Below are 23,624 nucleotides of genomic sequence, written 5' to 3' on the forward strand. Positions count from 1 at the left end.
TTTTGGAGACTTTCTGACCCTAAGATGCAACTAACTTCTGCAATTCTCCAGCTGTGATCCTTGTTGATTTTTTGGCCAGTCAAACCATCTTCTTTACAGAGTGTTGAGACAATATAGACACACGTCCTCTTCCAGGTTGATTCATAACATTTCCAGTTGTCTGGAACGTCTTAATTATTGCCCTGATGGTGGAAATGGGCATTTTCAATGCTTTTCTTCTTATAACGACTTCCCAAAGCTTAACAACCTTTTGCTGCACATCACAGCTATAGTCCTTGGTCTTACCCATTGTTATGAATGACTAAGGGAATTTGGGCTATGTGTTACCTCATATTTACGCCCCTGTGAATCAGGAAGTCATGGTTGAACAATTTCATGTTTCCATTCACCCAGGTGTACTAATTATTATTATTTTTTTTATATCAATGGGAATATACTTCAAATATATTTTTCTCATATGAATTCATAGGGGTGCCAATAATTGTTGCACACCTATATTTATCAAAAGATAATTTTGCTGATCTTTGCTGATATTTAGCAAGGGTGCCAACATTAGTGGAGGGCACTGTATATGTAATTCTAAGGTAGCCCTCCTTCTTCATTATTTCATTCACTTTGTGCAATGCACCAGTTCCACTGGCAGCAAAACAGCCCCAGAGCATAATGCTACCACCACCATGCTTAACAGTTGGTACAGTGTTCTTTACTCCTCCAAACATACCTCTGGTATTTGTGGCCAAACAACTCAATCTTTGTCTCATCTGACCATAAAACTTTCCTACAGAAGGCTTTATCTTTGTTCATATGGTCAGCCGCAAACTTTAGACAGGCTTGAAGGTGTCGATTTTGGAGAAGGGGCTTCTTTCTTGGATGGCAGCCTTTCAGCCCATGGTGATGTAAAACTCACTTGACTGTAGACAGCAGCTTCCAGTTCATGGCAGGCCTGTGCCATGGTGGTGCCTGGGTTTTTCCTGACCATCCAATCCAATTTCGTCTCAGCTGAGGGTGACAGTTTGGGTCTTCTTCCAGACCTTAACAAAGTGGCTACACTTCCCAATAACTTGTACTTACATACAATTGTTTAAACTGATCATCTTGGAATCTGCAATTGTTTAGAAATGGCTCCAACAGACATTCCTGACTTGTGTAAATCCACCATCCTCTTTTTCAGATCTGCACTGTGCTCCTTGGAATTTCCCATAGTACTGTGTGTTGGTCAGTCCAATGAGTGCTGTCAAACAAATCCATTTTATGTTGGCACAGAAAAGCTGTCAGCTGTAATTGTCATGATCTCCCGTTGAGTCAGCGCTGCAATATTGCAGTGTGCTCGGAAAACCGAAGTGCAAGCTCGTGCATGAGTCAGGTACGCGAACCCTTAGCGAATGCACACATTTCGTTCTTCAATGACAGTGACTTTGTTTACATTGGATCCGTGCTTTTGTTATGGTTATGTTCTGTCACTGCCCCTGTTTTTATCATTGGTTGTTTCCTGAATGTGTGTCACATTGGTTTCAGCTGTCCTATGTTTAACCCATGATTACGTTTGTCATTTAAACCCCTCGTGTCTCGTAGCACATTGCGTAGTATTGAGTTTATCTCTTTAGCAAGCAGTTGTTCTTTGTTTCTCATTTCTCGTTTTGACTCATGTTATTGACCTTGTTTGCTCGTCTCGATTCTACCCTAGCCCTGTTTATGCCTGTTTGTATATCGCCTGACCTTTTACATGTTATTAGACCATGCTTTGGATTAACGTTTTGGATTTGTCTGCCTCTCTCTCTCAATAAACGTCTTTTACTACACTTGCCTCCGTCCTAAACCTCCATTACGTGGATCCGTGACAGTAATCAATCATGATCACTAAAAGGAAATTAAGAGGCCTTGGTCTTGGCAACTTAAAGGACATGTTGGAACTTTCAGCACCATTGAATTAATAATCTAAGTGTTTGTATGTATATTTTTGACAATGTATGTATAATTTTGGTCCTGTGTTGATTACAGAAAACCAAAATGAATTAAAACTTGTGAACTTCCGGCCGCAACTGTGTGTGTGTGTGTGTGTGTGTGTGTGTGTGTGTGTGTATATATATATTATATATATACACATACACACACACACACACACACACACACATATGCAGTCATCACAATGCACAATCAGCGAAAGCCCCCTTTGATTCTAGTACGTCAAACAGGAGTACAGCTCAAAGGTCTCATTTACTAACAATCATCACTGCGAAAGACCATGCAAAATAATTTCATGCAAATGCAATTTCTCCAATTTCAAGTAGTTAATTACACATATCTGTGTAAAAACAAAACCTTTTGTCCCCTGGGTCCTACACTTCCTTTTGATCCATCATTTCCTGGTGTGCCAGGTGAACCCTAATGGAAAGTCATTACCATTAAAAAACAATCAGCTTTGAATACATTTATTTATTGCAGTGGACTGAGAAGTTTTATTTTGGAAGCATACCTGAGGTCCTGGAAAACCAGGTATCCCTTTCTGTCCTAAATCACCAGGAGGACCCACTGGCCCCTGGAGAGAAACAGAAAGATAAATCTTCTAGTCAATCTAAATTGAGAAAAAAAAAAAAAAATATATATATATATATATATATATATATATATAATTTTTTTTTTTTAAATAAACCCACAGGTTTTACTGGGTTACAGGGAAACTGACCTCATAGATATTTTTTATATTATTAGCTTTTCATATTCCATCTTATGTTTTTTTTTTATTTTTTTATTTTTATTTATTTATTTATTTATTTATTTTACTGCTGCATTGCATTCAAAACAAACAAACAAACAAAAAACACCAGAAAATTACAGTAGTCTGAAAAAAAAAGGACCTGTGGCCCTGAAGCTCCAGGGGTTCCTCTTAATCCTCGTTCTCCGGAAGTTCCTGAAGCACCCTAAAGGAAAGAGATAGATAAGATACCCAACTTATTTCACTTCAAAACTGTTGCTATATTTAGCAAATAATGCATAATCTATTGTTTGGACTCATTTTCATTTATTAGTGCAAAGTAAGACATACTGGTAGACCTGCAGGACCTCGTCTTCCCTTTTGACCCTGTGAAAGATAATAAATAAATAAATAAATAAAGGTTACTCCTTACTCATTACAACATGTGTACTGATAAAACTTGAGGAGACCTACAGGAATGCCAGTATCTCCAGGCATGCCTGGGCTTCCATCTGGCCCTTGCTCACCCTGTGATTGAAGCAGAGAGAGGGAGAGAGTTTATTTTGTTATGACCAGCATTATGATGCTCACTGCACTGTCAGCAAATCCTGAATTTTATATAGATGACACAACTATGCACATATTAAATTTTAACATTCCATATAACTTTAGCAGCAGTGAAATGTTAGTAATAGGCCTTATAGTTAGGGAACTGAAGCCGACAGTACATATCATTTTTTAGAGGAACTTGGACATACCGGTAGGCCTGGGTTTCCAGTCTCACCCTTAGGACCAGGTTCTATGCTGTCAGAGCCTGACTCACCCTTCATAGAAGAGCAGAAGATGACAGAAGATTATTCCAATTAAAATATATTATGCCATTAATAACTTTATAGTGAGCATTTAAATCTGGAACATATTTGGTAAAATCCTGACACATCAAGGTCAGAAAAACTCTGAATAATACTTGAAAAATCCCACATGAGGGCTCCAGAAATGTGCCAAATAACCTTTTAAATCAGTCTATTCAAAGCTCTTCTGGCAATCAGTAAAGTAATGCAAAATATATTTTATATTAATTTTTGAAACTTTTTGCAAATAGGATTGAGATTGAACTATAAGAACACATGACATACATTTTCCTAGACAGGGTCATGGGGAGCCTATCCCAGGGGACTTGGGGCACAAGGCAGGGGACACCCTGGACAGGGTACCAACCCATCGCAGGGCACAACTGCGTGCACACTCACACACCATGGACAATTTACAGATGCCAATCAGCCTACAGCACATGTTTTTGGACTGGGGAGGAAACTGGAGTACCTGGAGGAAACCCCCAAAGATTGGAGAGAACATGCAAACTCCGTGCACACAGGGTGGAGACAGGATTCAAACCCCTAATCCTTGAGGTGTGAGGCAAACATGCTAACCACTAAGCCACCATGCCTCCTCACATGACCTACAGTATAAGGAAATGGTTACAGTACATGCCTCTTCTTCACTTGTAAAACAGACCCCAACAGATTTAGGCAATTAATTGATAGATCAAATATTCAAAGTGTCTGTAAAAGACTATAGATTCAAAGACTTACACAATGTTAAAATATTTCTGAGCATTGCATGTTTCATAGTGCAGAATTATAGGGTCTCTCTGAGGATAGTAGTAGACAAACCTATTGCTTGTGCTGTAGCTGGTTCCTCTGATGCATGAATGCTGTAATCCAATAGTAAGACCAAGACCCACCCCAGCTACACTCTTAAGGGTTATGCTTAAGGTTTCTTCAGTTGTCCTTCTGGGGAAATTCTTAAAGCTTCTATATAGAACACTACAACAGAGTGTTTCCCTATAACAGAAGAGGTAACCCTTTTTTCAAAGCTAAGAACTCTTAATTATTTATTGAAACCTTGAACCTTTTTTCCTAAGTGTGCATCAGCCTTGGGGAATAGGATTACTTGATATAACTTGACAGCATGCTTGGTTTTACTGTGACTTAAAGGACACCTTGTCACCTTCTAGTGTGATTTTGTCTCATTTGGATTTCTCTAATAAGAAGTAAAACAAACAAACAACAACAATAATAAACTCACCGGATCTCCTCTTAGTCCTTTTTGTCCCGGGTCACCTGTATCTCCTCTGACACCCTTCTTGCCCTTTAGCATAAAACTGTATCTTTAATAGTCTAAACTTGTAAGTACATAAACACTTTTCAAGTATTTTATCAAAGAATAATATATTAAAGTGGATAAAAACTTTATAGAGTACAATAGAATTCTAATATATGCCACAGTGAAAAATACAGAGCAAAAAGCCTTTACTTGGCTGCCTGGAACGCCTGGCTCTCCTGGGTATCCTGCTAATCCAGTCACACCCTTAAGAAAGTACACAGAAAATCTGAATCCCACAAATGACTGCATACACAGTTACACATATATACAGTTGCAGGATATTTTGGCTTGTTCAACCTGCACTGGCCTTCCAACACAGTCTCCGCTGAAACTATTGGAATGGCAAGGCCAATTAATTTGTTCTTGCTGTAGATTGAAGACATTTAGGTTTGAGATCAAAAGATGAACATGAGAAGAGAGTTTATAATTTGGTATTTATATTTAGATTTATATGTTAAACAACATAGAACATAGTACATTTTGAATCAGACTCCCCAATTTGCAGAGAGCAAAAATATTGGAACATATGAATATCTACTCTTGGGTTTAGCCTTCAGTTTCCCCTGTGAAGAGTGCACTTGTTGTTAAAAAGGATAAGTTAACATGAAGATCTGAGAGTTGTCTATGGGAGAAAAGCAAGCCATTTTGAAGCTGAGAAAAGAGGGAAATCAATTAGAGCCATTGCACAAACATTGGACATAGCCAATACAACAATTTGGATAGTGAAAAAATAAATAATATATAAACCACCGGTGTACTGTGCGACAGACACCGAATGGTTTGGCCAAGGAAAATAACAGCTGATGACAGAAATATTGTGAGAGCTGTGAAGAAAAACCCAAAAACTACAGTCAATCACATCACCAACAACCTCCACAGGGCAGGGGTGAAGGTATCACAATTCCAGGGGTGTAGGAGCAATTTTGTATCGCTCAATTTATTAATTAATATTACTCCAAACAGAGAATTGTTCCTTTAAAACACTAGCTACTATAATCATTAAGAAGAGCTGCTAGTGAATGTAGCTAGCTACAGTACATGTTGAGACCTGGGTGCCATCCTTTGAGGATTGCTGTTTCTGTTGGTGAGTTGAAGCTATGAGTATGAGTTGGAGGCTATTTTGCTATAGAAAAAACATCCCATTGTCCAGTTTTCTCACTGGATGACAGTGTAGCCTACTATGGCAATTTTTGATGCAGCAGCACTGCCCTACCATGGCTACGGTTTCCAGAATCATGACAGAAAATGAAAACATACATTCAGTCCCCTACATGCAGCTCCAACCCACCAACATCCAACACAGTGTGACCTGAACTAGCTGGATAACTGGTAGCTATCTATACAACTTATAATCTCGTCCTCCTCAGTCTTTTCTACTCCTATGACCTGCTGTTCATCCTCCTCTTTCCTCTTTCTCTTAAAATAAATTGTTGGATGTCATCTCTGTGTGAACATTTTGACTAACGTTACCATTAAATCTTTTATGGACACATTGCAATGGCACATACACACAATTTTGGTGTGCTAGCTCACTTGCAAACTTACGCATATTTGACATTTCATAGGCTAAATAAACAATCAGCATTGGGCTGAAATAACTATGATATCCTACCTCAAATACAAAGTGGTAAATCTTTCATCTATACATTATTGTGCTCAAGAGCGTCTGAATGCTATGTCGTAACTACCCTCACCTCAGTACGCAAGGTTTTTTTCACGGATGGTCACAGAATATTTGAGTCATCTCAAAATGAATCCATTACGCTTTCATTGTGTAAGAGTAGCCACCTCTCTGAAAATCCATACAGTCCATACCTAGCAGTGACAGCCACTTTGCTCTCATCAAGCTTGGCAACAGGCAAACAGTTCAGCGAGCCCTAGCTACTCAAGTCTGACCCCTGCGCTTATTATAGCAACATTTAGTTTATTTTTTGTTGAATTATGTTTCTAAAAGTTGCAGAGTGGATTAATTTGGAATTTGGAGTCTGTCCAACTCAGAAATTGTCAGAGACAGGCAGGCAATGCAAATTAAAGTTTGAGATTAGGAAAAGGTGTTTGAGGGTGGGGGGGACAAAACATAGATTTTGAAATGTGTGATTTTGAAATTTATAATGGCTCCTATGCCCGTTCAAAGAAGGCTTAGAGAGCAGAAATTTAGAGGCCATATGAAATAATGCAAATCACTCATGAACAGTAAGAATCAGAAAGTCAGATTGGAATTTGCAGAGAAATACTGAGAAATTAATCCACAAATTATCTGGAACCAAAAATAACTTCTACCAAAGTGATGGAAAGACCAAAGTGTGGAGAATGGAGGGTTCTGCTCATCTTTTATCTCAAACCCAAATGTCTTTGGTGTATAGCACAAACAAATGAATTGGCCTTGCTGTTCCAATAGCTTTGGAGGGGACTGTGTACTAGCCAGATGTTTCATGTTTTATAAGAATAATAAAAAAGTGTTACATTACCTGTTCTCCATTTACTCCATCTATACCAAGCTCTCCATATATTCCCTGTCAAATATAGTGGAAAATATGAAAGTACAACCTTATAAAGTATAAAGTACCTTATAAAGTACCTTATAAAGTACCTTATAAAGTACAACCTTATAAAGTAAATACAGCCAACTACATAAATAAATATAGATAGAATACATTTGGAATACTTTTATTTTATTCAGTAATTTTAATTTTTTAAATCTAAAATCAACATTTGCCGTTATATCTGATTACCCATAGTGAATGTAGTTCAAAACCAGTGGTCAAGTTTCTTTCTATATCAGCCGGAAACTTCACGGGCACCTCATTGTTATTGTTGTGATACTGATTGTAGCTGTCTATATTTGAACCTTCATGTTAAAACTGTCAGAAAACTTAAGAAACAAAATGTCAAAACCCTTCAGGTTTAGATGGTCAAAATATTTTCAAAATACATACATTTGTATTTACATTTGACAGTAGCACCATAAATTCTGACTTGGCACCTTTGAATGGTTTGGTGTGTAAACATAAATATGTCTGATGATTATGTCTGTTAGATCATTGGCAACACTCATATGTGGCATATTTCAATACTTACTGTTTCACCTGTGTAGCCTCTACTACCCTGTGGAGAATTTTAAGACAAGAATTTGGTAGGTAAAAAGCAGATATGAGCATGTTTTAATTGTAATATGTAGTATGTTTACTGAGATGAATCACTGTTACCTTTAGACCTCTTTCCCCTTGGCAGCCTGGATGTCCTTTGGTTCCATTCTGACCTGGTGGCCCCCTCTCTCCCTGCAATACCACAATGATTTCAGTGTGGAAAATAAATAAACAGGATGCCTGCTTTGGGATATATATTAAGTCATATGAACGTTGACTCAAGCTAAAGAACTGCTGTGAGTTTGAAATGTTGAGAAGATACATGTTAAAAGATGGATCAATAATAGAGTCGTACAAATCTTCCTTCTTCTCCAGGAAATCCAGGATGCCCATTCCTTCCAGGAAAGCCCTGTTAAGAAGTAACAGAAATGCAATTTAATGAAAGGTCCCAGTGGTTTTACACAGTGTGCATTCTGTCTTGTATCAAACAGTACAAAATCATATATGATATGATATGATACCTTTATCCCTGGAGGTCCTCTCGGTCCTCTCACCCCTTCATGACCAGTACATTTACACATCACATTACAGCACTCTCGTGAGGCCACAGCATCCTAGAAAGAATTAGAAAAGAAGAGAACTGGGGGTATATACACCTTTTTATGCAAATTAATGCTTTACACAATCAAATTCTGCTTACATTTATCTAAATCCAACAGAAAGTAAGGAAAACATTAACACGAAAGTAAGCGTTTAATACATGAGAGTACTGGTTGATTACAGAGTTTGGTCTATGATTTTAAGCTGATATTGTTGCTTCGAATGCTAATCTTAAACTAATTTGATCCTCTTTTTGTGAATTTATCCATCAGCATTTATCATATATATATATATATATATATATATATAGCACAAATGTGACTGTGGCTCAGGTGGTAGAGTGGGTTGTCCACTAATTGTTCCCGGTGGTAAGCTAGCACCTTTGCTACCATTGGGGTGTGTGTGTGTGTGTGTGTGTGTGTGTGTGTGTGTGTTTGTGTGTGTATATACATATACATATTATATATATATATAGATATGTACACACACACATTCACTCACAATCTGCTTCTGGAGATCACTGGCCACATTTTGCATGCCAATCATAAGAGGCTCATTGTAGCCTAATCCTCGTCCAAACTCCAGCTTCTGTAGGTTTGTGGTGCTTTTGACTCCTTCCAGTGCTACTAGAATCAGCGCATGGACTCCTGTCATAAAAATACAGAAGACAAAAACACACCAGTGGTTCAGTAATTGACACTCTTTATATGACACATTAATGTGTCTTTAATGCATCTCTAAGGTCATTAATAAGAAAAGGAAAAAAATAGTAATGTATGTATAGTCTCTAAATAATTAGCACAACCACCCCTTTGAACAACAATATAAAACAAGAAAACCAAACGTTTCTAAATAATGTCCTCTTACCACTTTTCTTGAGATTCTCTGAGGCAACCATGAGGCCATCAACAGATTCATCCAGGCCATCAGTGAAAATGATCACTACCTGAGCACATCAACCAGTGCAGTTTAAGCATTTCATCTTAAGGATGTAGCTCAAAATTAAAATATCAGTTATGCTACTATTTTTTACATTTGAAAGAACACAATTGGTATGTAAGGTTTTCCAAATATCTCTGAACATGAAAGTCTACATTGTACTCAGTTTACATGCAATAATTAAAATAATACTGCCCACCTTTACACCTGCTCCAGAGGCAGCAAACTTATTCTCAAAAGAGCGCAGGAGCTGGGTGTTAAAAGCCAGATCTTGAGTCATTTGAGACATCACCTTCATCACTATATCTTTATTGTAGTGTTCAAAATTTGTGTCATACAGTATCTCGCCATTGCTTGCAACCAAATGGAAACCAATGTTGGTTGGAAGAGAACGTTGATGGGTTAGACAGCACAAGTTGTGCAAAGTGGAGATGTATCTGATAATCTCAGGCAGCTTATGTTGACTACTAAAGATTGCTTGTGAGCTTGAACTACTATGGGAGATATCAAATCCAATACCAATATCTACAGTGCAACCTGTAAGAAAACGCAAATACTGTTATTTGGAGGCTGAATGTTAAATGTTAATTTAAAAATACCAATACTTTCATATTCAGGCATCTTGAAAAATGTTTGCCTTCTGTACTCACCTGCTTCGTCCATCGGAGTGCAAATTTTACTGGTCACCTTCTGTACTGTTCTATTTAATTTGAGTTGGTCAAAATTGTCCACAATATAAACCCTGTCAGGTGACCCAGCAATGTAGTTGAGTTGTGGGACTGAGATGTTACCTATTCCAATCACAAACATCTCAATCCCCCTGCCTCTCAATTTATCAGCTGCATCATTGACGTCATCATTTGATTCTCCATCAGTGATCAACAGCAGGTTCTGTGAAATTCCATCTTGAATGCGGCTCCCTTTACTGGTGTGGAAGAACTCTTGAACTTGATTCAAAGCAGCTCCAATGTTTGTTCCATCTTTCATTTGCTTGATGGTCTGAATGGCCCTCTTCACATCCACTTGATCATCATATGCATTTAAGTAAAATTCCTTTCTGTAGTTTGAACTAAACTGAGCAACACCAACTCTAAAGAGGTCTTGTCTGATGCGAAGATTGTCAATGAGGCTAAGCATAAATTTGATCATGGTCTTCCAAGGCACCTCTTTAATACTTTCAGACCCGTCAATCAAAATGACCAAATCAGCTGCCTCTTTCTGACACTCTGAAAAACAGTGAAGTCAGACTGAAATTAGTGAAGTCAGAGGTTATGTAAAGTGTTATGGAACACCATATGATAGAACATTCAGTGTATATTAAAAGTCTGCACACTCCTCTTAAAATTGCAGGTGTTTTTTGAAGTAAACAATGAAAGCAAGATAAAATCATGACAGGTCTTTTACCACCTTTAATGTGTTTAAGCAAGCAATAAAATTCATGTGAAAAGAAAAAGAGAAGAAAAGAAAAAGAAAAATACAAGAACCTGGTTGCACATGCTTTAAGTAATATTTTGTTAAAGCAACTTTTGCTTGCAAAATAGCAATCAATATTTCGGGGAAAGAGTCAACCAATTAAGCTCAGCTTGAATTGGCAATTTTATTCCACTCTTCTTTGCAAAAATGTTCCAGATCTATCAAATTGTGAGAGGATCTCCTGGGCACAACCCCTTTTAAAGTCATTTTTCAGCTTTTTAAGCTTTTTCTTCTGAGGCCATTCCTTTGTTAACTTGAATTTGTGCTGTTGGTCATTATCATGCTGGAAGGTGAAATTCATCTTTATCTTCAGCTGTTTAACAGAGGTTTGGAGGTTTTGTGCCAAAATAGATTTGTATTTGGACGTTTCCAACATTCCCTCTATCTTGACTATCTATCAGTCCCAGCTGAAGAGGTCACCCCAGAGCACGATGCAGACGCCACCATGCTTCAGCATGCTTGTTCTTTGGGTGATAATCTGACTTGTTTTTGCACCAGACATAACTTTTAGAATTATGCCCAAAAAGTTCTACCTTAGTCTCATCAGGCCAAAACAAATTTTGAATGTTGGCGGAGTTCTCTTGATAGCCTCCCTGATGTGTTTTCTTAGTTTGCCAAAGAGAAAGACCCACAATTTTAATAGGGGTGTGTAGATTTTTTTTTTATCCACTGTGCACATGGTACTGTACATAACAGAAAATTATGAGGAATCTTTCATCTTGGAGAAACATAAGATATATTCCAGTTGTTTTAAAACCACAAGAAATCATTAAGAGTTAAGCAGCAGTTGATGCTAGATGCTGCTACTGAAGTATTTGCATTGTCCATTTTCAGTTAATCTTACACAGTTCAAATAGAAAATTTTAACTGAATTAAAGTCTACATTTTCAGTGCTGATATGGTAATATGATGCAATTACCTGGTTTTGTGTTGTTGCAGATCACACTGGAAATGTTTTGTTGCAGGGCCTTCAACGCTTCAAAGTCATCAACCAGGAAAACCTTGTTTTTGTCTTTGGTTATGACTTCTAACTCGCTTGTTTTTGCATTGGCCACTCCAATGCCATAAACACTAACTCCATATTTCTGAAGCTCATTAGCAGCTTTGGTTAAATCATGTGGGTCTGTGGCTTCACCGTCCGTGATGACAAACAGCATCTGTGGGACACCTTTTGCACCTCTCCCACCATTGGCTTCACTAAAGTAGTCCAGTGAGTAAAGTAGTGCCTTGGCTGTGTATGTGTTCCCACCAAGATGCTTTAGATTACTTATAGCATCCTGCACTTCTCGTTTACTATAGTACTGATAAAGGGGAAATTTGGTCTGAGGGGTGTCTGAGTAAAGAATAGTACAAAAACGGACACTGTCTTTTCCAACGTGTGTAGTGTTCACCACTGAGCTCATGAAAAACTTCATACTGTTAAAGCCATCATTACTAATGCTGATGGAATCATCCACTAAGAAGACAATATCTGCTACCTGTGATTTCTGGCAATCTAAAAAGAAAAGAACCATGCAAAATCAGAATAATTAATCAGGACAGGCATTTAAATAAGTTTGGCATATAAAAGGAAAACTGTATAGATACACTATATGGCCAAAAGTATGTGGACACCCGAGTGACCCATTCCAAAATAATTTGCATGTTCACCCTTTGCTGCTATAACAGCCTTCACTCTTCTGGGAAGGCTTTCCACTAGATTTTGGAAAGTGGCTGTGAGGATTTGTGCCCATTTATCCTCAAAAGTGCAAGAGGCTGGGCACTGATGTCTTTCAAGTTGTCATTACGAGAAGCTGTGTTTCCCATCCCAAAGGTGTTCAGTGGGGTAGAGATCAGGGTTCTGTGCAGGCCACCTTGGTTCTTCTACACCAACCTTGACAATCCATGTCTTCAAGGATCCTACTATGTGCACGGGCGCATTGTCATGCTGGAACGTGTCTGAGCTAGGCCACTTAGTTCCAGTGAAAGGGAATCTTAAGGATACAACATACAAAGACATTGCAGACAACTGTTTTTTTCTAACTTTGTGGCCAGTATGGGAAATGTCCAGACATGCGTGTGAGAGTCAAATGTCCATATACTTTTGGCCATACAGTGTACTTCTCTATCCATACCATAGCCACATTTGGTTTCTTATACCCAGCTACCTATCTGTATATAGCATACCTCTATATGAACAAAAAAGAATGGTAAAAAAACATAAAAATAAAAATAAAAATAAATTAGAGAGAAAACTATGCAATATCTAATATTTAGAAAAAAAAATGATCAAAAGAAAATGTTAACATTTTTTATATAGTTATAGTCACCAAGTCAGTATCTTTTATCCTCACCTCTTACAAAAAGCCACACATCATTAAGCCATAAAAATTTATGAGCACGAAAATAATACATAGGCTGTTGTCTGCATGTTAACTATTGCATTAGATGCCTGAAGAACACTAAGCAGAGCAAAATCTCACATGCTCTTTTTTTCTAATAAATGTACTGTTTCACAGGTTTTTTTTTATAGGAGGGGAATAAAAAGTGTCATTTTATTAATAGCTAAATAGCTATTGTATAATATCTTTAAAGCTGTTGATGATGGATAAATAAGTATTGCGTTTAGTTTATCATAACTTATATGTTCTTCCCATATGCAAACAAAATATATCCACACTCTCAGCAAAATTTTTTTCAGTTTGTCCCTCTTTCAGAAGGTTCTATGCAGGATCAGGGCACGTTTATAAAGCGAGAATTGTCAATCATCTAAAGAACTCTTAAGAAACCCCCAAGAATGTCTTCACTATCACTAACCAATTAACAAACCAAAACAAATTAAATAAAAGTTATGAAATAATGCTCATTGTGTGTCACAAATGTCTACCAAAATTGCTGTGTACTTTTACTTTTACTCAAAAAATGATGTATGTGAAATAATATTTGTATATCTCACCATCAGCAGAAGTGCAGATCTTAAGTAAGAGCTCTTTATCTAGGTAGTCCAGTGAATCAAAATCTCTTTCCAGATAAACATTGTCCTGAGTTCCGCTGATCTCTCGCAGCTGTGTGATGTTAGCATTAAGTACTCCTATGGAGTATATTGTAATGCCCTTGTTTCTGAGGGCTTGTGCAGGCTCAGCAACGGCATCCTGAGATTCACCATCTGTGATCACAATAAGGATCTGTGGAGTCCCGGGACGACCCCCTTGTGCTGGACCAAAGTACTCTGACAAAGTACTGAGTGCAGCCCCAGTCATAGTGCCACCGCCCAGCTGCTGCATTTCCTTAATGGCCTGCTGCATCTGGAGTTTGTCAGAAAATTTGTTGAGGGCAAATTCAGCCTTTGGGCTTGTGCTGAACTGCACTACTCCGAACTGTACATCACCCGTGCCAATTGTAAAGTTGGAAACTACTGTATTAATGAATTTCTTCATCTTGGAAAAGTCCTTAGAGTAAATGCTCCCCGAACCATCAACCAAAAAGATGAGATCTGCCTGCTGCATGTTCTTGCAGGCTATGTAATAAGATGAAAGAGAAATAAATGATGGTCAACATAATGTGTGTGTGTGTGTGTACACAACTGCACACCTGCTCATTTATGCAGTTATTTAATCAAGCAATCATGTGACAGCAGTACAATGCATAAAATCATGCAGATACAGGCCAAGAGTTTCAGTTAATGTTCCCATCATACATCAGAATGGGGAAAAATGTGACTTTAACCATGGCATAGTTGTTGGTGCCAGATGAGCTGGTTTGAGTATTTTAGAAACTGCTGGTCTCCTGGGAATTTCACACACAAGAGTCTCTAGAGTTTACAGAGAATCGGGAGAAAAACAAAAAGCACTGAGTGAATGACAATTCTGTGGGTGTAAACAACTTGTTACAAAGAGAGGTCAGATTGGTTTGAGCTGCCAGGAAGATTATAGTAACTAATAAGCACTCTTTACAGCTGTGGAGACCACATCAGTTTCTACTCCTGTCAGACAAGAACAAGAATCTGAGGCTATCATGGGCACATGCTCACCAAAACTGGACAGTTGAAGACTGGGAAAAGACCAGGTGATTTATTTTTTCTAATCTTCAACTGTCCAGTTTACGCAAGCCTATGCCCATGATAGCCTCAGATTCCTGTTCTTGGTTGAAAGGAGTGGAACCCAATGTGCTGTGTGCATGCTGAGATGCTTTTCTGCTCACCACATTTATAAAGAATGATTATATAACTTACTACTGTATATCCTTCCTGGCAGCTCAAACCAATCTGGCCATTTTCTTCTAACCTCTCTTATCAACAAGATGTTTACACCCACAAGAATGTCACTCACTCAATGTTTTTTGCTTTTCGCACCATTCTGTGTAAACTCTAGAGACTCTTGTGTGTGAATTTCACAGGAAATCAGCAGTTTCTGAAATACTCAAATCAGCCCATCTGGCACCAACAAACATTACATGGTTAAAGTCACAGAACTGAAAGTCACAGAACATTGACTGAAACTCTTGACCTGTATCTGCATGATACGTTACATTGTGCTACTGAAACATGATTGGCTGATTGAATAACTGCATAAATGGACAGCTGTACAGGTGTTTCTTTTAAATTTGACAGTGAGTGTATATACAGTATACATGTACATAATTGAATATTTTATTTTGTAATAATTAAGTTAAATTAAAAAAGGATTAAATAGCATTAACACTAAATAACTTACCCTTATCTGAACAGATATCTGTAACAATTTTGTCCTTGAGGGGTTTCAATGCATCAAAGTTGGTGACAAAGTACATCCTCTTTTGGACACCTGCTATCTCAAGGAGCTCCTGCTCATTTGCGTCTTTCACTCCAATGGCATAGATGGTCACCCCCTGTGCTCGCAGCTGTGCTGCTGGCTCTTTCACTTCATCCTGGGACTTTCCATCAGTTATGACAATGAGAATTTCTTGAACCTTAGTGCCACGAGTCTTTTCAGCCTCCTTGAAGAGTGGGCTCATTAAAGACAGAGCCTTCCCTGTATTTGTGTTCCCAAATTTCTGGTCAATGTTGGTCACAGCTTTTTTAAGGGAGTCTTTGTCATTATAATCATTCAGGCTAAATTCTAATGTGTGGTCATCTGAATATTTCGCCACACCCACACGGACCTGTTTTGGTCCAATAGTAAACCTCTGCAGAAACTCAAGAATGAACTTTTTCATGTCCTCAAAGTATAATGGATAAATACTTGATGATTGGTCAATGAGGAAATAGATGTCTGCTTCTTCTGTCTGGATACATCCTAAAATTGCAATATGTTTGAATTGATGTACAGAACTGATTGGCATATTATAAACATGATTAACAATAGATAATAAGATTAACTTTTATGATTTATCAGCAGTAAAGGTTTATTGTCTTACCTTGCCCTACACTGTATGAAATGAACTTGTCACTCGAACGGGCAATGTTGTTACACAGAGTCTTCCTCAGTATTTTTTCCATTGTATTAAGCTTATCAAAGCTCTCCACAGTAAACACAAACCTATTGGAAGGATAAGATGCAAGCTCTTTCAGCTGTTGCACATTATCTTTTGTAACTCCCAAGGCATAGACCTGGACTCCACTGCGCCTTAGCTGCATAGCCTGATATGTGACATTATCCAATGAGTCCCCATTTGTTATGACCACAGCAATCTGCTGCACTCCTAAGGCATGTCGGCTGCCTGTCTCCTTGTTGAAGAGTTTCTCTCTTGCAAACTTAAGGGCTTTGCTGGTATTGGATTCCCCACCCCTGAAGGTCAAAAGGTTAATGTACTGCAGGAGCTTTGTTTTGTCAGTAAAAGTATTTAGGTAGAAGTCAGCTGTGGGTATGTCACTGTACAGCACCATTCCCACCCGCATGCCGTCAGGCTTTATCTCCAAGCCATTAATCATTCGGTGGAGAAAGTTACGGACCAGCTTGGAGTTTGGAAGGGTGATGTTGTCTGACACATCCACAATAAACACTATATCAGCCACTGGAGCTGACTTGCAAACTGTGATGCAAACAGAGACACATATATGATTTTAATATGAATCTAAATAACATTCATTCAGGCAGGTATCCAAACAGAGGAAGAAGCCACTGATTGTTCAACAATTCCTTCAAAAATAAAAAGGAAGCAATTATAAGAATTATCAGTCTTCTTGGTCATGCTTTTATATTGCTGTGTAAGAACATATAAGGAATGTTTAATATTGGACCATTTATTTATGTTTACCTTATGTCCAATTCTAATTTCACACTAGGGATTTTAATGTGCACTCTCTATATGTGTGTGTTTTAGGTATTCTGAAATAGTTTTGTTGCTCTCTTGTAACATATTTACCCCAGTTCAGTTGTACATACAGTATACTGTTTTGATTGATCAATGAGGCTATGTGGTTCTTGCATATCCAGAGTAAGAGCTACAGCATTAAGTGATTCAGTGCCCTTCTACAAACTGGTAAAGAGAAAGAATGCAAACTGCATTAATGTATTGCATGCTTTTCCCTTGGCTGCTCAGTTGGAAAATTCTGGAAGCTTGTTTCCAACACATATGACAAAAATATTGAACCGATTTATCTCATAGTTGTTAGAATATTGGGTTTTTGTTGTGGTTTCATCATTGGAAATAAATGCACCAATAATAATTTGCAATTGTGTGATTTGAATAAATAACTGCAAGTCAAATTGTGCGATATATCACAATTGTGAAATGAAAGGCTTGTGGAAGAGTGTTTCTGCCACATATGAAAAAATGTTATGCAGATTTATCTTTTATTTGTGACCACAACTAAACATTAATTCATTAATATTCATTAATATTACTCCAAACAGAGAACTGTTAATTTAAAACACTAGCTACTATAATCATTAAGAAGAGCTGCTAGTTAATGTAGCTAGTCACAGTACATGTTGAGGCGTTGGAGGAGGCCATCCTGTGAGGAGTGCTATTTCTGTTGGTGAGTTGAAGCTATGAGTATGAGTTGGAGGCTATTTTGCTATAGAAAAAAACATTCCATAGTCAGTTTTCTCGCTAGATGACAGTGTGACCTACTATGGCAGTTCTTGGCATTTTCCAGAATCAGGACAGAAAATGAAAACATACGTTCAGTCTCCAACACATAGCTCCAACTCACGAACAGTGGGAACGATGCTCACACAATGGCACACACATCCCAAACCTCCAACACGGTGTGACCTGAACTAGCTGGATAACTGGTAGCTATCCATACAAATTATAAACTCCTCCTCAGTCTTTTCTACTCCAATGACCTGCTGTTCATCTTCCTGTCCTCTTCCTCTTAAAATATTGTAGGATGCTCGTCTCTGTGAGAACATTTTCACTAACGTTACCATTAAATCGTTTATGGACACGTAGCAATGGCACACAGACACAATTTTGATGGGCTAGCTTGCTTTCAAACTTATGCATATTTGACAGTTTCATAGGGTAAATAATTATTTGACAACAAAATTGTCGATCAAAACCAGCAATTTCATGGGCTGAAGTAGCTACGATATCCTACCTCAAATCCATCCATGCATCTTCTATACCACTTATCCTTTTCAGGGTCATGGGGAACCTGGAGCCTATCCCAGGGAGCATCGGGCCTTACAAGGCGGGGTACACCCTGGACAGGGTGCCAATCCATCGCAGGGCACACAAATCACACACACTCACACACCATACACTATGGACACTTTAGACAAGCCAATCAGCCTACCTGGATTGGGGGAGGAAACGGGAGTACCCAGAGGAAGCCCCCACAGCACGGGGTGAACATGCAAACTCCGCACACACAGGGCCACGGTTGGAATCGAACCCCCGACCCTGGCGGTGTGAGGTGAACATATGAATGCTGTGTTGTAACCGCCCTCACCTCAGGATGCAAGGTTTTTTTTCCACAGATGGTCACAGAATATTCAATTAATCTCCAAACGAATCCATTCCACTTTCATTGTGTACGAGTAGCCACCTCTCTGAAAATCCATACCAGTCCATATCTTGCAGTGACAGACACTTTACTCTTTTCAAGCTTGGCAACATGCAAACGGTTCAGTGAGCCCTAGCTACTCGAGTCTGACCCTTGCACTTATTATAGTGAAATTTCATTAATTTTTATTGAATTATGTTTATAAAAGTTGCAGAATGGATTCAGTTGGAGACTCAGAAATCAGAAACCCAGAAATCCTCAGAGACAGGTAGGCAATGCGAAATAAAATTTGAAATTAGGAAAAAGTGGGGGGGGGGGGGACAAAACCTAGATTTTGAAATGTGGGGGGAACATGTCCCCCTATCAGAATGGCTCCTACACCCAAGAAATCAGCAGTGTGTAAATAAGCAATATAACTTACCTGAAGTATTCCTTTCAGCAGCAACTGGCCACTCCAGGAGAATATCTTGAACAGGATTGCATTTCTGCAGTATTGGTATGGTTTAGTACGGGGTAGGGGATAGTGTAATAAGTGGAAGCAATACCTCATAATTGCGAGATAACCGTGAGCTGTTAACTCATAATAGTAAGATAAAAAGTTGCAATGATGTGATACTATATTGCAATTTTTAACTGCGAAATTAATCTGCATAATACTTTCCTCATATGTGGTGGAAAAAAAGCTTCCATAGTAGAAAGTCCTTTGTTAAAGGAGTTTCAATAAAAGAGCTTATTTTTTATTATTTTCAGCTGACATTTTAGTCAAGAAACCAGCAAGGGGAAAGGATATCTCTCTATGATCTAACTCAACTAGTCTTCTTTCTAGGTCTCCTCTTAGGCCTCATTCTACAATTAGACTGATTTGAACTGTTTTATATTTTCTACATTTCTTGTCCTTGTTTGTGTGATGCTTGCATATTTGCTGAGTAAAATGTTGACATTTAACATGTTTGGTTTGTCTAGGTCAAACTAAGATTTGAAGAAATTCAACATGGGTGAAAAAATATATCTAGCATTTTCTAAGTGTTATAGGATAAATACTGATTAATTTAGGAAAGCTAATATGTATTTGATAGAATATTTTCATTTTATTATTTTTTCATATTTTTTATTACAAAAAAAATTAAAGACAAACTGACCTCCAGTTACTTTGATCTCTTCCTTAGTTTCAATGATAGTCTTCGCATCTTGTACGATTTCTGCAGGAGTTTTTGTTGCGGCGTAGATGGTTCTTTTTGGCAATGCAATCATAGGCTTCTGTGGATCAGTTTCTTGCTCTTTGCTGAAGTCAACACTAATAAGAGTCACCTCATCATCCATTAATGCACGAACTGCAATACGTATATTGTCATTCGATTCTCCTCTGCTTACCACCAACAGGTACTGCTTATAGCCCTGAGCAATTCGGCTGCCTGCTTCAGTGCTGAGCAGGTGAGTCCGCACATAATCCATCGCTTTTCCAAGTTGGCTCTGCCCAGTGCCTCTGAGTCGGAATTTGCGGATAAGTGCAAGTGCTTCAGTTTTAGTTTTGTAAGCATCAAAACGAAATTCCACTGAAACCTCTTCATCAAACTGAGCCAAAGCCATCCGATTAGATGTGCTTGCCACGTTAAGTTGAGTGGCTAGGCGATTCAGGAACTGTGTCACCTTTTGGGTCTGTCCAACTGTGCTGTCCACCAACACAAAGACATCTGCATACTTTGGAGCGAGAGCTAAAATAGAGATATTATTACAGTGAAATAAATTGTTTCAGTAGTGGTGGACTGTAATATTTCAAAATATGTTATTAAAGTGGATAATGATTGAGAATGTAACTCAAAAAAAAAAAAAAGAAATGTCCTCTCACATTCAACTGCCTTTTTTTTTTTTTTTTTTTTTACAGCAGATTTCTTAACGTGTAAATATTTTTATTAACATAAAAACATCCAACATCTGAGACGTAAACTGAACAAGTTTCACAGATATTTGATGAACAGAAATGGAATAATGAGTCCCTGAACAAGGAGGGGGGGGCAATATTAAAAGTAACAGTCAGTATGTGGTGTCCTCCAGCTGCTTTAAGTATTACAGTGCATCTCATCCTCATGGACTGCACCAGATTTGTCAGTTCTTGCTGTGAGATGTTACTCCACTCTTCCACTAAGGCATTTGCAAGATCATGTCAGGGGTGACCCATGGTTACATGTAATTTTCAACTGTCCTTCCTGTCTCCCTGTAGCACTCTCTTAGGCGTCTTACATTACAGACATTGCAGTTTATTGCTCTGGCCACATCTGCAGTCCTCATTCCTCCCTGCAGCAGGCCTATGGCATGTTCACACAGGTGAGCAGGAACCCTAGGCATCTTTCTTCTGGTGTTTTTCAGAGTCAGTAGAAAGGTCTCTTTAGTGTCCTAAGTTATTGTAACTGTGACCTTAATTGCCTACCGCCTGTAAACTGTTCGTGTCTTAAGGACTCTTCCACGGGTGCATGTGAAATAATTGTTTATGTTTCATTGAACAAGCATGAAAAACATTGTTTAAACCCTTTACAATAAAGATCTATAAAGCTTATTTGGATTTTACAAAATTATCTTTAAAATACAGTCTCCTGAAAAAGGGACGTTTCTTGTTTTACTGAGTATATATTTGAGATAGTGAGTATAACATTACCTTCTTGCTGGGCCTCCATAGAAATACATACTTTGTCTACTGCACTGGTGGTTGCTTTCAGCAGCTCCTCATATTCAGTGAAACTCAGTACAAAACGGTGATATGGTTCGTTAGCAATGGACTGCAGGCCTGTAATGCTGACTTCACCAACCCCAATGGCAAAGATTAACACCCCCTTTTTCTGAAGGTCCATGGCTGGACTCTTCGTTTTATCAGTGGAGTCACCGTCTGTGATCACCACAGCAATCTGAGGCACATTTTGATTGATCCGACTGCCAGCTGATTCTATGAAGTAATTATCTAGAATAAAGTGGAGAGCTTTTCCAGTCTCAGTGCCTCCTTTTAGGTAGGTGAGTTTGTCTACCTTCGCCAGCAGGTCATTCTTGTCTGCATACTCCCCCAACAGGAACTCTTGCCGTGGATCATTACTAAACTGTGCCACTCCTACTCTGACTTTTTCAGGCTTAATATCAAGACCCTCTATGAACGTGCGCAAGAATGTCTTCATCCTCAGGAAGTCTGCATCTCCAATGCTACCAGAGCTATCCACAAGGAACACAATGTCAGCCAAATTAGCCTTGCACCCTAGAAATAAAAACACATGAATATAACACATGTTGTTTAGTTAATGTTACAATTTTATTTTCTAAACAGTTAGCTATATATACTCATGAGAGTATAGAACCAGAATGACCTGGTAAAACATTCTCCTTCACTGCTAATGATCTGTCAGTGTAGACAATTGTAGACAATCAATGTGTAGACAATTAATTACTACTGATGTACCTAATATTGGAATGTTCTGAAAACTTCTTTAAACAGCAGTCCATGTAATTTGAATGTGCTTCACAGCACAGTTGTTGCTATTGGACCATTGGTTACAAAATAAACAGAAATTTGCATTGAAATGAAAAGCATGTACCACAGCAAAGTTGCAAGTGGACATTTAGCTTTATTGTCATGGATTTCTCCTCATGCTGAGTGCTGGAGCATTCAGTGAACGTGAACTGCCCTAAGTGCAATAGCACACGTTTCCGGTATGTTATTGTCTTTTTTTACATTTACTGTACACGTGTGTTTTTGTTTTGCTTTCTGTCCTGTCTCTGCCCCTGTATTGTTATTGGTTGTTTCCCTCATGTGTTCTCATTATTCACAGCTGTTCCTGTTACCCACTTGATTAGTTTGTCTATTTATACCTTTGTGTTTCTGTTTTACGTCACCAAGTATTGTTTCAGTGTTTTACCAGCTGGGCCATACCAAGCCTTTGTTCTGTGTTTATTTTCTTGGTTTCTCGACTTCTCTTAGTTTCTGGGTGTTCACATTCTGCCTTTGCCCTATTCACTCTGTTTGCTGATCCACTGACCTGCTCCTGTTTTTGGACCTTGATATTGCCTTCACGTTTTGGACTTGTCTGCCTGCTTCTCTTAAATAAAGCTTATACTGCACTTGCATCCGCCTCACCCTGCATGTACATGACAATTATATTATATGCATAATGCATTTTCTTGAATCATTTTTTTAGTCATGTAACATTTCCGATTTTCCTCACCAATTATATGCAAATATATGGACTATAAGGTCAGTGAATTTTTATCAAGAGATTACTAGTAACAAACTATACTTTGATTATAAAGCAACCATGCAGCATTGTTACAGATCTTAAGGTATGTTCATCTATTACGTCCCATTCAAACCGTTCTGCGGCTATACAGCAAGCTGCAATGCACTGTGTTTAGACACCTTTCTATCATAGCCAGCATTAACTTTTTCAATTTCTGTTGCCAGTTTGTCCTTCATTGGACCACTTTTAGTATGTACTAACCACTGCATACTGGGAACACCCCATAAGACCTGTCGTTTTGGAGATGCTCTGACCCAGTCATCTAGCCATCACAATTCAGCCCTTGTCAAAGTCACTCAGAAACTTACGCTTGCCCATTTTTCCTGCTTCCAACACATCAACTTCAAGAAATGACTGTTCACTTGCTGCCTAATAAATATATCCCACCTCTTGACAGGTGCCATTCAATGTTATTTACTTCACCTAGTTTTAATGTTATGGCTGATCAGTGTATACAATATTGCGTGCATAAAATCAATCTCATA

At 38.3% G+C, this 23,624-nt stretch overlaps 1 protein-coding gene across 1 annotated transcript in view; it reads right to left on the reverse strand.

The window, feature by feature from the left end:
* LOC128613563 (collagen alpha-6(VI) chain-like) overlaps positions 1 to 23,624 on the reverse strand; it is a 44,309-nt gene that overhangs the window by 15,596 nt on the left and 5,089 nt on the right. The window contains exons 3-25 of the mRNA XM_053634451.1: positions 21,519 to 22,103; positions 20,008 to 20,580; positions 16,330 to 16,944; positions 15,648 to 16,208; positions 13,892 to 14,452; positions 11,876 to 12,451; positions 10,134 to 10,709; positions 9,683 to 10,020; positions 9,412 to 9,490; positions 9,046 to 9,191; positions 8,466 to 8,558; positions 8,300 to 8,353; positions 8,065 to 8,136; positions 7,937 to 7,963; positions 7,327 to 7,371; positions 5,009 to 5,062; positions 4,781 to 4,843; positions 3,451 to 3,516; positions 3,167 to 3,220; positions 3,044 to 3,079; positions 2,856 to 2,918; positions 2,474 to 2,536; positions 2,320 to 2,382 (exon numbers count right to left, since the gene is read on the reverse strand). Coding sequence (XP_053490426.1) covers positions 2,320 to 2,382; positions 2,474 to 2,536; positions 2,856 to 2,918; positions 3,044 to 3,079; positions 3,167 to 3,220; positions 3,451 to 3,516; positions 4,781 to 4,843; positions 5,009 to 5,062; positions 7,327 to 7,371; positions 7,937 to 7,963; positions 8,065 to 8,136; positions 8,300 to 8,353; positions 8,466 to 8,558; positions 9,046 to 9,191; positions 9,412 to 9,490; positions 9,683 to 10,020; positions 10,134 to 10,709; positions 11,876 to 12,451; positions 13,892 to 14,452; positions 15,648 to 16,208; positions 16,330 to 16,944; positions 20,008 to 20,580; positions 21,519 to 22,103 — 5,363 coding nt within the window. The remainder of the gene's footprint in view (positions 1 to 2,319; positions 2,383 to 2,473; positions 2,537 to 2,855; positions 2,919 to 3,043; positions 3,080 to 3,166; positions 3,221 to 3,450; positions 3,517 to 4,780; positions 4,844 to 5,008; positions 5,063 to 7,326; positions 7,372 to 7,936; positions 7,964 to 8,064; positions 8,137 to 8,299; positions 8,354 to 8,465; positions 8,559 to 9,045; positions 9,192 to 9,411; positions 9,491 to 9,682; positions 10,021 to 10,133; positions 10,710 to 11,875; positions 12,452 to 13,891; positions 14,453 to 15,647; positions 16,209 to 16,329; positions 16,945 to 20,007; positions 20,581 to 21,518; positions 22,104 to 23,624) is intronic.

Source organism: Ictalurus furcatus, chromosome 1 (assembly GCF_023375685.1).
Source record: "Ictalurus furcatus strain D&B chromosome 1, Billie_1.0, whole genome shotgun sequence".
Classification (NCBI taxonomy): domain Eukaryota; kingdom Metazoa; phylum Chordata; class Actinopteri; order Siluriformes; family Ictaluridae; genus Ictalurus; species Ictalurus furcatus.